General features: G+C 35.3%; 2 protein-coding genes and 1 pseudogene across 2 annotated transcripts; all 3 read left to right on the top strand.

The window, feature by feature from the left end:
- The first annotated feature begins 1,318 nt into the window (after positions 1 to 1,318).
- Positions 1,319 to 4,005, top strand: LOC145617771 (non-specific lipid transfer protein GPI-anchored 2-like). The gene is made up of 3 exons (XM_081672521.1): positions 1,319 to 1,836; positions 3,302 to 3,358; positions 3,648 to 4,005. Exons 1-3 carry the CDS (start codon positions 1,458 to 1,460, stop codon positions 3,791 to 3,793), a joined length of 582 nt encoding a protein of 193 aa, XP_081528647.1. The 5' UTR covers positions 1,319 to 1,457; the 3' UTR covers positions 3,794 to 4,005.
- A 1,041-nt stretch (positions 4,006 to 5,046) lies between these two features.
- Positions 5,047 to 7,517, top strand: LOC145617591 (F-box/WD-40 repeat-containing protein At5g21040 pseudogene; annotated as a pseudogene).
- An 886-nt stretch (positions 7,518 to 8,403) lies between these two features.
- LOC145616198 (GDSL esterase/lipase At1g71250-like) lies at positions 8,404 to 12,002 on the top strand. Its single transcript, XM_081670893.1, has 5 exons — positions 8,404 to 8,809; positions 9,863 to 10,177; positions 10,743 to 11,384; positions 11,613 to 11,835; positions 11,933 to 12,002. Exons 1-5 carry the CDS (start codon positions 8,404 to 8,406, stop codon positions 12,000 to 12,002), a joined length of 1,656 nt encoding a protein of 551 aa, XP_081527019.1.
- Positions 12,003 to 12,376: the final 374 nt, after the last annotated feature.

The following is a 12,376-nucleotide window of genomic DNA, read 5'->3' on the forward strand; positions in this document are numbered from 1 at the left end:
ATAATTAAGTCATTTTCGGTTTAAATTCAAAAGAATTTTAATTCTAAGATTAACTTATTGAACTTTAAACTTGTAGTTTATCAATTATATGTAAATTCAATGTAGAAGAATCCAATTTACTCGATGAATGTATGTGCAAATGTGCAATGGTGTATGGGTCATTTTTGTTTTTTTACCTACTTTGTGTTTTTTCTCTGAAATTCTTAAGTTCTCTTCACTCACTAATCTAATACTAAGTAGGAAAATTCCCAAAATGTAAATGAAATTGGCCATGATCACAAGAAAGTTTCAAAAATTGCTTTCCTAGTTTTAATTTTGGGGTGGAAAAACATTTAACATTGTATATAACTTATGTTATTAACATTTTTTTTTTGGCAATGCTTATGCATTAACATGGAGACGTTTGCCTAAAATGTGTTGTCACAACTTTCTAAGTCCAACCTACAATACATAGGAGTATCTTCAAGAACAATAAAGGAAGCAAATTACGAGTAGCTTGGTATAACTTGTGGACAACAAATATTGCGGTCCACTTGCATGTGGGCTTTTACATTGGAGTTTCGTTGGTAGTTGGATGGTGTATCATTCTCTTAAAATTCAGTGTAAGGTACTTTTTTTTTTTTTTTGAGGGACAGTGTAAGGTACTTCATATAATCGCATGTATAATGTTACACCATCTCTAAATAAAAATCACATTTTTCTTACATATTTTTTTAAAAAGTGAAATTGTATTAGATAATATTGAACTCTACATTATTCTTAAGAGACGGTTAAGATAGATAGAGTTTAAAGAGGTTTAGATGTACACAATCTTATCCTACATTAGAAAAATTTATAATGATAAGTAAATGATATACATAAAATATATCATAAATCTGCGACAATTATTATCTTTGTGTAATATCTATCCGCCTTTTAAATATTTATTTTGCTATGCAAATTGAGTTGTACAAACACTTAGTAAATTTGTATTTTTGAAGAAACAAACACTAGTATTTAACGATGACTTGTTTGACCTAAAACTCCATATTACTAGTAGTACTAATTAATTAGTTTCAAAATGATTCCACTTTAGAAAAATAGAAAATAAAAAAAGAAAAATAAAAAAGGTGGAAAAAGTGAAAAATAAAAAAGAAAAGTTTGTAATTGTCACGGCATCTTTCATGGAAGAGGCAAGAGTGAGGTGAGCACATTGAAGTCCAAAAACAATAAGATATAGTTAGAAGTTAGGTTTTCACATTTATTAATTTTCCATCTAATAAATTCTTATTTATATATTTATACCTTACTCTAAAAATAAATACATAAATTCCAAGTATATCATATAGTACCATCATATTCTTCCATATATCAACACCAAACCATTTTAACTCTCTTCACTCTCATAACCCAAAAACAGAGCAACCCAAAAAACAGAGCAACCCCAAAAAACAGGGGAACAAGAAAAGAAGCAAAAAATGGCTAATTTCTCGAAAACTATGATGTGGGTAGTGGTGATTTTTGGGCTAATTTCAATCGGAAGGTTGAATGTGGAGGGTCAGATGACGGCGCCGGCGTCGGCTCCGGCGGAGGGTCCGGGAACGGCGGGGTCAGACTGTATGAGTCTGATATACAATATGTCAGATTGTTTGACTTATGTTGAGAAAGGGAGTAAATCAGCAAAACCTGATAAAAATTGTTGCCCTGAATTAGCTGGAATGTTGGATACTAACCCAATTTGTTTGTGTCAAATGTTGGGTAAAAATAAGGATTTTCCAGTTGATTTGGATCTTAAGAAAGCTCTTAAATTGCCTTCTGTTTGTGGACTTCAGACTCCTGATGTTAGCTTGTGTTCAGGTATGTATTTGTTTGTTCGATTTCGAAGTTATTTTAAGGGCTTGTTTGTCATCGTTTCGAGTTTTTGTTCAACGTTATAGGGGGTAATGTGTTCTGTTTTTGGGTTGGTTAAGTATGTATGCTAATTTGTTGGGTCTTAAATATAGTAGTAATTATAGTAGAAAGATTTGGAAGTATGATTAATCAAGTTAGCTACTCCCTCCGTCCCTAAATTACATTCCTCTTTCGAGCATTTATTCCTCTCATAATAGAGAGAAAGAGGAATGTAATTTAGGGACGGAGGGAGTAGCAATTATGATTCGAAGTATATGGTTTTATATTATTTGCAATTGGTAAAGTTGATTTGTGGTGTTGTTAATAGGAATAGCATATAATTTATTGTAAACTAGCATATCATTGCAATTTAATTCTAGAGCACTTTTAAAGACCATTTGGGAATGTACAATAAAAAAAAAGAAAAAAAATAAAAATCTAATCATCTAAATTCTTTAGTCATTTTGTAGTCATAAGTGCATTGTTGATATTTCGCCGTTTGATAGTTGCCTAATTATTAAGACAATTTAGTCGGATTTATAGTAGAGTGTTTAGGACAATACACGGAAAATTCAATAGATTACAAGACGTAACATGTAGGTTTTCCTTAACACTGAGCTCATTTTTTTTTCTTTAGATGAACACATTATTATTGTATAACTTCAGTTTTAATGGCTAAAATTTATTCAACACCAAACCCAAAATTACTTGATCTAACCTCCCAAACAAGGCAATCCTAATCTCTTGAAGCATTGAATTGTGTGCTTTAGCCTCCAACTCATATGCTGTAACATAAATGCATAAGACAGAGATATGGTTATCTGGTAAACTGTGCATTTATTTCATAGCAATTCTGAATCTTTAAGTTGGTGGGGTTAGGGAAGTTAGCCATTAAATTTTGTATCAGTACTAAGATAACTAACACTCCTGCAATTACAGTATCATGACACTACTTCATTGATTATTATTTACAACAACACCTGTCAAATGAGTCGGTCAATCGGTTTTGGGTCAAATAAATCCGGTCCAATATAGGTCGGTTTTAGGCTGCTTTTGGGTCAAAGTATTTTTTTCGGTTTGAGTTTTGTTCAAGATTCTACCTGTTTTTAAGCGGGTTTTTAGGTTGGGTAAACTTTTGCGAGCTCTAAACATGACCCTTTTGCAAATCAGAATAGCCAAGGGCAATCGGTCTATATGACAGTATGACTATAATACATTAATACTATATCACATTATCAAATGTTAATGTTCAATTTCCTATAATTTGACTGTGTAATGTGACATGTTAGTTTTTTGTTAGTAAATATGGGTTTAATACTACGTATGATCATATAAATGAATTCATGATAAATTGTTCTTCTTTTATCTAAAGATGTTATGTATTCTGTTAAATTTAGAAGAAAAACTAAAGTTCGTTAAATTTGTCTTACAGCGGCTGGATACCCAGTAGGTGCACCATCAGCAGGAGGACCTTCATCAGCACCACTAGGTAACTCTTCATGGTCACCACATAATATTAATTAAAAAAAAAAAAAAAAATTACAACAAATTTGTTACAAAAGTTAAATGCCATCATTCTTTTGTATACTTGATTGTTGGGTCTTGGCTCTTGGGTATAAACTTAAGGAGATGTAGGCGATTTCGTTAGCAAGCACACAATATAATTGTGTAGGGTACTAGGGTGTAGACATATAAGTAATAAGTTGTACAACTCCCTTGATCTGAGTTGTTTTAGTTGATATATCTTTCTTTTAATCCAAATATACATTCTTGTGCAGCCGGGATGTCACCAGATGCAGGTGGAATGTCGCCGGAGGCAGCAGGAGACGCTGCAGGGAAGAATGGAGCCTCATCAAGTGCACATTTCAATGTAGCTTATCTTATTGCTGGCTTTGCAATGGCATTCACGTTATTTAAGCTTTGAGGAGGAGATCAAATTATGTCCTTTGAAGGATGATCATTTAGTTCGTGTTTGCTTAAATGCTTTAATTATACTTCCCTATTTATATTTATTTGACCATTCACATACATTTGTATTTGTACTGTTGCAAAATTTGTTGCTGTACTTAATTTTAGCTCCTAGTTCAACTATTCAAATTGATAATAATAATTAAGGCAGGAGATTTTATTCAATTATTTTTATGGAGTATGGAGTAATTCATTTTAAGTGTTGACCAATTATGTTTTTGAAGAATTTATGTTGTGAACTTGTGATATATGAATGCATCATCCCCTGATCCCCTATCAAATGTGACATATGCTATGAAATTTTTTCTGAAATTGGTCCAAATTAGATTTAGGCCTTGGGGGCTGGTGCTGTCCATGCCCAGCTTAAGGCCCAAAGGCGTTGCTGTTGCCCACCCAAGGACCAAGGCACAAGGTCAAGGCATGGACACTGGTGTAGCGGCGTTGTAGCTTAGTCAACGACTCAACAGCCAAGACGTTAGCATAAATTATTGATAAAAACACTTCATCCTTTTTTTTTTTTTAAAAAAAAAAAACATACATAGTCATCAAGTGTAGCATTTTGACTCGTCTTAGGGTATTTTCGGAAAGACAAGACATGAATATGATCCTAATAAAACATGGTATGACCAATGTAGACTTACTTAAGGCATGATTACTACACTTTGAGTCTTTGACCACCAAATAGCATGCTTCCTTGGGAGCATAGAAACACCTTGATGCCTAACCTTGTTGAAATGTTTTCGTAGAGGATAAATTAAAGCCTATTCAAATAATCAAACTATCTACAGATATTAAAGAATCAAGGGTTGAAAACTCAAATGATAGATATGTTTTGGTGAAGTAAACTTATTGTTTAGTACGTTTACACTTCACAATATCAGTTTATAACAATATCACAATCACCACCAATTTCATTAACTTTTTAACCGCAACAAATATAAATGAATGAATATTATCAAAGTGTTTATTCTATTAATCTATTTGACATTTACAATTGCCACTATCAAATTTCATCTCACTTCCAAAAAAACTAGTTTTTTCCCGTATTATTTGAATAGTTTTAAAAAGAGTAAAATTCCTTAGTATATATAAGGATGTACCTATTTTCTTCATATGAATGTATATACACACCCGAGTAAACCTATAATTGATAGATTTCCACATTTTTTCTTAAAGTTTACCTCATTAAATTAAATTTAATTGACATCATATAGTATAGATAATAAATTTGAGAAATTGTGTGGAGATTGTGAATGTGAAATAATTACCAAATCAAACGGTTCAAATTGCATCATCAAATCATCATAAACCGTCCATCAGTATTGTTTCCGGGATCCTTATTTTTTCTCTCTCCTCTCAAATTTCCTTCCTACGCTCGATCTTCGCTGCTGCTTTCTCGTTGTTGTTGTAAAGGTAATCTTCGCAATCTCCCTTAATTTTTGGGACATTTGGATTTTTACCCTTTTAATTTCTTTGCCTTTTCTATTGTTTTCTGCCAAATTTTATCCCAATTTCTGTTAGCTGCCCCAATTTTTCCAATTATATTTAGGGTTTGATTTCTGGGTTTTTTGCGCTCGATTTTGATTGATATTTAGGGTATAGTTTCTGGGTTTCCTTGATTTTTTTTTGTCAGAAACAAAATCTGAAAAGGGTTTGATTTGTTTGAGCGTGTTTGATTAGTTTGACAAATTTTGGTGCTTAGGTATTCAATTGTACAGTAATTTTAGAGGGTTAGGAACATTCTTTTATGGCATTTGAATGCCAAAATACTTCTGAAGTTTGTTTGTCGAAGAACTTATTGAATTCTACTGCTCATAATCCATTGAAAGAACAATTTGGGGGTGTGAAATTTGGAAAAACACCTGTTCGTTGTTATAGTAACAGCAAGAAAGGTATTTGGAGAAAGAAATCTGAGGGGTCTGAAAAATTAGTGCCTAAATCAGGGTTTGGTAGTGATAAGATTGTTGGAACCTTAGTTGGTACTGGGAATTTGGTGACAACTGATGAGGGGGATGCCTCGGAATGTCGTCGGTCTATTACCGACCTTCCTCCGGCTTTGGTTGTGGAGATTCTGAACTGTTTAGACCCGAAAGAGCTTGGCATTGTGTCGTGTGTTTCAACTACCCTGTATAAGATTGCTTCTGATCATCATCTATGGAAGGATTTTTATTGTGAGAGATGGGGTCTTCCGATAACTAAGACTCTGAATCCTGGTTTGCCTGAGGAGAAGTCGTGGAAGGAACTCTTTGTGGAGAGAGATTTTAGGAGCAAGACCTATCTAGGGCGTTGCAGGCGTGATTATTTGACTGGCCACACGGAACCAGTTCGTGCTGTATTCCTCCTGGTGTCTGCAAAGCTTGTTTTCACTGCAGGGTATGATTTTGTAGTCAGGATTTGGGACTTGGAAGAAGGGTTGTCTATTGCTTCATCGAGGCCTCTTGGTTGCACTATTCGTGCTGTGGCTGCTGATACAAATCTGCTGGTAGCTGGGGTGACTGATGGTTTTATCCAATGTTGGAAGGCTGTTGAGGGAGTCCCTCACTTGTTCGACCTTAAGGGTTCTTACTGTGAAAACTCTGAGTTTAGACTCTGGGAGCATGAGGGACCAGTGGCTTCTCTCGCTTTGGATCTTTCAAGAATCTATAGTGGATCGTGGGACATGACTGTGAGGACATGGGACCGTGCCTCGCTGCAGTGTGTTATGGTCTTAAGGCATAGTGACTGGGTATGGAGTATTGCACCTCATGGCACTACTTTAGCTAGCACATCAGGTTCCGATGTTTATATTTGGGACACTACTGATGGAACTCTGGCTGCCATCATTCCTCATGCTCATGCAGGAAACACTTATGCCTTAGCAAGGAGTTATTCAGGAGACTTTCTCTTTACTGGAGGAGAAGATGGATCAATACACATGTTTGAAATCTCTGAGTGTGCTGATGATGGCGTCTTGAAGGTGGCTTCTTGGATCCCTCATTCAGGACCTGTAAATTCGCTTGCATTTGAGTTTCCATGGGTTGTATCTGCTTCTAGTGATGGGAACCTTTCTCTGATTGATGTTAGGAAACTATTGAAATCCAACCGGCGTTGTCTGATAAAATATCGGAACAGGAAGGAGGCAACAATTGAGCCTCCTCAGAGGATGCTTCATGGTTCTGGGGCAAGTTTGTTTTCTGTGAATATTGGTGCTGATCGTATTGTTTGTGGAGGAGAAGATTGTGTCGTGAAGCTGTGGGACTTCTCTCATGCTTTAGAGAGAGAAATGAGATCTCGTGCTCAGAAGGCTATTAGGCTGGAGAACAGGTTGAGGCAGCGTAGACTCCAAGCTGAGATGAACGCAAAGACTGGCAAGGCTGAAAAATGTTCAGTGGCAGCAAAGAAGAACCCCATAAACGGAGATCGAAATGGCATTTGGCATAGTAAGCGCAGTGTTAATGGGAAGGTGAAGGCGTAGCAGAATAATTTGTAGCCAAGGATTTGCTTCTAGGTCTGTCAAGATTCTATACTCTTTTTAGCTAAATTGAAGTACAAAATAGGTACAAATTCGTAAGTCAGATCTTGACTCTCATGTGATCTACTTGACAGATGCTTATATCTGTGTTTTATTGCATGCTTTATTTATTGCATGCTTTAGTACTAATTTGATGTGATTGCTCATTCAAGGAAATATTGATTTTTCGTTTCATTGAGTATTCTCTCTTTCGGTAGAAATCAGCCACAAACATACAATATGGTTATGATGTTTGTAACTATAGACGAAATATATGTTTTTTTGCGTATAGTGTGATGGACTTTAAGCATCCCAGTACCAAAAATCGCTGTTTCGTCTGCAATCATCCTCTTTTGAGACCTTGGTGTATGCTGCCTTTGCTATTTTGTCTTTGCTTTCGATTGAATATAACTGATTCAGGGATCCATACAATCTTAAACATGTATGCCTGCCTCTTTAGGGCAAATTTGTTGGATGAATTCGGGCATAGCCTTTATCTTTAGGTGCATTTGAGTTCCTCAGCTAGTGCAGCATTCCAAAGGAGTTTCCCATTATGTCGATTAGTTTGGACCATTACTATTTCATATTTATCGAGTAAGTTGCTGGTGGGTTTAGGAATTAGGATATGACTCAATCGACTCGTACTCTTATCACCGAACTCAAATTAAAGATAACCGTAATGTGTATATATTAAGCTTAACTAATAAGCTAAACCATAATGGACTTGAACGTAACCCGATCAAATTCGACTCGAACAGCAATCAAATTACATGAACTTTAAAAATGTATTAAGTCGGTTGATGATTTCATTTCCAATATTCTTGAATGCACAATATAACAAATAAACTCATAATCAGCCACTTACCCCCTTATTAAAAAGAAAAAAAAAAAAGTATAAACCCAAAAGTTAGTTACGCATAAACCCAAATATTAGTCTGAAATTCATCATAATATACTCTCCCACTTAACTTCCTCCTCCTTCATCATCTTCTTCTTCCTCAAAACTGTTTACCACCAACTTCATTGTTACCAGAAAATTAAACCAACCTTGAAATTTCTTCTTCTTTTAAACCAAAATGGTAGACTTAGAACGTCTTTTTGACTACGTATTTTATCCAGGAATGGCTATACTTGCTCTTGTCTTAGTCATCATTGCTGCCACTCAAAAGTCTCACCCCCCTCCTCCTCCTCCTCCTCCTTCCCCTGCTCCTGCACCTTCGTTTTCGCCTTCGCCGTCGGTCTCGTTTCCTAGATTTCTGGTTGAGTCTAATGTTCGGAAGAACACCATCATCAACAACAATGGCAACAACAACAACAGCAACAACTCTTCAGAATCAATGAAATCGCCGGCTATTTTTGTGATGGGGGATTCTACTGTTGATTGTGGGGTTAATGCTCTGTTTTACCCTCTTCTTCGCCGTAATCTGTCTCTGTTTCCTTGCTCTAAGAGTCATCAATCCACTCTTATTCCTCATTTTCTGGGTATTTTTTCTCTCCTCTGTTTTATTATTTAATTTTTCTTGCTAATTTTCAACTGGGTTAATTCTATTTTTGTTATGCTTCTTGATGATTTGCGATTAAACTCGTAAAATCTACTTGAATTTAGCATTATATATCACTTTCAGCGCATTTCCTGGATTCTCTGTTTTAGTTCAATGCTCAACTGTTTGAAGAAATCTTGGGTTATTTGATGATCTGCTATTCTGCTGGTTTTTTTTTTTTTTTTTTTTTTTCTCTTTATATTATGTTATTGGCATTTTAATTAGTTCTTATTTGATCTTCATGAGCCATTATGTAGCTTATAATTTTGTTGCATATTTAAATCCAAGTATTCGATTATCATGACACCTGTAATGTATAAATTAGATTGTTAATTATATGCATTATGCGGAGTAATTATAAGTATGTATTAATCAGATTAAAAGTATGCCTGATTAAAAATATGAAATAAGTTTATGTTTTAAAATTGTAGTAAAATTTGCATGTCCACATATACATCCATTGTAGAGCTAGTCCTTAGTCATATATGGATTATATGACCGAGTTAAGTTCCGAATATAATCGAGCTAATCGAACTTATCGTGAATTGGGTCTTGTGATTATTAGTCGAGTTAAGTATCACCACGGTATATGTACACTATAGTAATTTTATAGACATAACAACGTTTAGGAAATAGTATGGAGTAACATTATTTTTAAACTTATTACTCAAGTATACTCACTTAACCATTTAAAAAAGTACAAGTGGCAATTCTAGCTAACCCAAAAAGAAAAAAATAAAATAAAAATAAAAACAGTTAGTTATAACAGAATCCAAGTATCAGATTCCTCAAAAAAAAAAAAAAAAAGAAAAAGAATCCAAATATCAGTTTCTTCTTCATCCTCACTTCACAACCTTCTTCACACCCTCAACTTTTTGCCGCCAACTTTCTTCTTCTCTCTCTTTCTTCCACTCCCAAAAAAAGAAAAAGAAAAAGAAAAAAAAGATGAACAAGGAAGTAATAGCTGGAACATTGTTATTCATGTTAACAACAGCTCTAATTGCCATGATTATTCATGTTTCTCACTACGGTAGCACTGCTGTTCATCATTCAACACCGACGTCGTCGTCGCCGCCGCCATTTTCCTTTCTCGACAGTCTCATTCAATCTTCTGATGATGATAACACCGACAACAACACTTCGAATTTGTTCAGTTCATCATCATTGAAACCTCGAGGTTTCTTTGTAATGGGGGATTCTTCAGTTGATTGTGGGGCGAATACTCTGTTTTACCCTCTTCTTCGCCATTATCATTCCTTATTTCCTTGTTCTAATGGCTCTTACTCTACTCTCATCCCTTATATTCTCGGTATTTTCTCTCTTTCTTGATTTGTTTTCATTTTAATTCTTGCTAATTTCATCTGGGTTTCTTGATTTTTTCGGTTTCTCTGAATTTTGGGGGTTCATTTTATGTTAATTGCTTAAAAATTCTACCTGGGTTTATTAAATTGCTCGAAATTAATGCTGTTTTCTAAATCCTCTGTTTTTTCCCCTGCTTTTTCTGGGTTACTGTATGATGATGAATTTTTTGTAATCTGAAAAATCTGGGTGAAATTTTAATTTGTGCGCAAATTTCATTGATGCATCAGAACTTTTGATGTTACTTGATTCAGTGATTGTGCCATTATCTTATCTTATGCACAATTATATGATCACCCTATTATAATTTCATATTATTGAGTAGTTTGAATTGAATATTTTATGCCACTGATGCTTGAATAATAAGTATTAAACTTGTAAAACTTTCTAAGATTAGTTACTTGTATATGTCTCAAAGTTATGTAGTCTTGTACCATTAAATCTTCTTATGCTATGAATTCATGTAATAAATGTTACTGATGTATGAATAACATTCCTGTGACATATATATGCAGCCAAGAAGATGGGTTTGCCTAACACACCAACATTCTATGAGCAAAATGGCACAATTCAAGGCATACTAAGCGGGATCAACTACGGATCAGCTCAAGCCACGATCCTCCCCTTCGCGAACATCCCAACTTTCCAGTCCCTTAACCAGCAGCAAAGGCAAGCATTTGAGACTATCCAACTGCTGCAGTTACAGCTAGGTGAACAGGAAGCTCACAAATTCATCAGCTCCTCAATCTTCTACCTTTCCTTGGGCAAGGATGACTACATCAACTTCCTCTTTGGGAACTCATCGTTTTCCTCGGGTTACAATGGTGACACACAGATGGTTCCTAGGCTTCTGGTTGACGAGCTGAGCAATTCCCTGCGAAACCTGTATGATGCAGGTGTGAAGAAGATTGTTACCATGGGAGTCTACCCTCTTGGATGTGCCCCTAGGACAGTGGTTAACTGGTACTTTCTGACTGGAAGAAACAGGAGAAGGGTGAGGGTTTGTGTTAATGAGATTAATCATCTTATGGTGCAGCATAATCGTCTCTTGAATGATCACATCGTCGGCCTCAATTTGCAGTACCCTGATGCACAGTTTGTGTTCTGTGATGTTTACCAGGGTTTCATGCAAATCTTGTCCAACCCACAGATTTTTGGTAAGCACATTTGTTCTGTTACACTGGCACTACTCATTCTAACCTATGATCTTACAAGCTATGTATGTCATAAATCATAATGTTGGCTATATAATTTAGTACAGAAGTAGTAGTGTATTATTACAGCTTAATTTTACATCTGCAATAATTATGTAAATAGGCTATGATTTTGAGTAAGATATATAATTATGTTAGCATTGATGGTGTATAAATATTGGTGTGTGGTAGGATTTGATGATGCTAGAGGAGCCTGCTGTGGAAGAGGGTGGCATGGAGCAGCATCCGGGTGCGACAACATGGAGATGGCTTGTAATCAAACTTCAGCTCATGTGTGGTGGGACTTCTACAATCCTTCTGAGGTTGTCAACTCTCTGCTGGCCGACTCCGCTTGGTCAGGTCAGCCATTGGGTGATATCTGTCATCCCTTAAGCATCCAAGCACTGGCTAACATGTAGAGCTTTCATGAAGATCAAACAAGATTCTGGCATACTAGCATTTTAGCTTCTATTGTGAGGATTTTAAACTTTCTCTAAATGTTGATTTTACAGGCTAATCTTTGCTACTGATGTACTGCCAGAACATAAGCACATAAATGTTCTCTGCTTTTTTAGGTTGTGAATTAGGCCATGTAATTGTTACAGGCCCATAACTTTTGAGGTACAATAGTTATATGAATGTGATGATATTTCTTCTAGGAAAATATTTTTTCTGCCACTGAAAATATCTAGTATAACAGTAGTATAGTTATATGAATGGAGGGAGCCCTAGTTAATCTCAAAGATCAACATTTGTGGACTCTTAAGGTCAGTGATCAGTTTGACACTCTGAAGGTCTCCAGTTCGAGTCCTGACGATGCCATATAGGTTTAATTATTTTTTATTCTTACACTAGTTCACAATTGTACACAAACTGTAGTTTTTTTTAGTTTTTTTCCCCTAACATAACAACTTGAAAGAAATTAAGAGAAAGTGAATGTAGAAAATAATACTTTA

This window comes from Chenopodium album, chromosome 26 (assembly GCF_948465745.1).
Source record: "Chenopodium album chromosome 26, dcCheAlbu1.1, whole genome shotgun sequence".
Classification (NCBI taxonomy): Eukaryota; Viridiplantae; Streptophyta; class Magnoliopsida; order Caryophyllales; family Amaranthaceae; genus Chenopodium; species Chenopodium album.

Bases quoted from the DNA above. Each gene is read 5' to 3' on its own strand.
- LOC145617771 (XM_081672521.1), top strand. From the start codon at position 1,458: ATGGCTAATTTCTCGAAAACTATGATGTGGGTAGTGGTGATTTTTGGG. The intron at 1,837-3,301 runs GTATGTATTTGT...TTTGTCTTACAG, and splicing joins TGATGTTAGCTTGTGTTCAG to CGGCTGGATACCCAGTAGGT. The intron at 3,359-3,647 runs GTAACTCTTCAT...ATTCTTGTGCAG, and splicing joins ACCTTCATCAGCACCACTAG to CCGGGATGTCACCAGATGCA.
- LOC145616198 (XM_081670893.1), top strand. From the start codon at position 8,404: ATGGTAGACTTAGAACGTCTTTTTGACTACGTATTTTATCCAGGAATG. The intron at 10,178-10,742 runs GTATTTTCTCTC...ATATATATGCAG, and splicing joins TCTCATCCCTTATATTCTCG to CCAAGAAGATGGGTTTGCCT. The intron at 11,836-11,932 runs GTAGAGCTTTCA...TTGATTTTACAG, and splicing joins ATCCAAGCACTGGCTAACAT to GCTAATCTTTGCTACTGATG.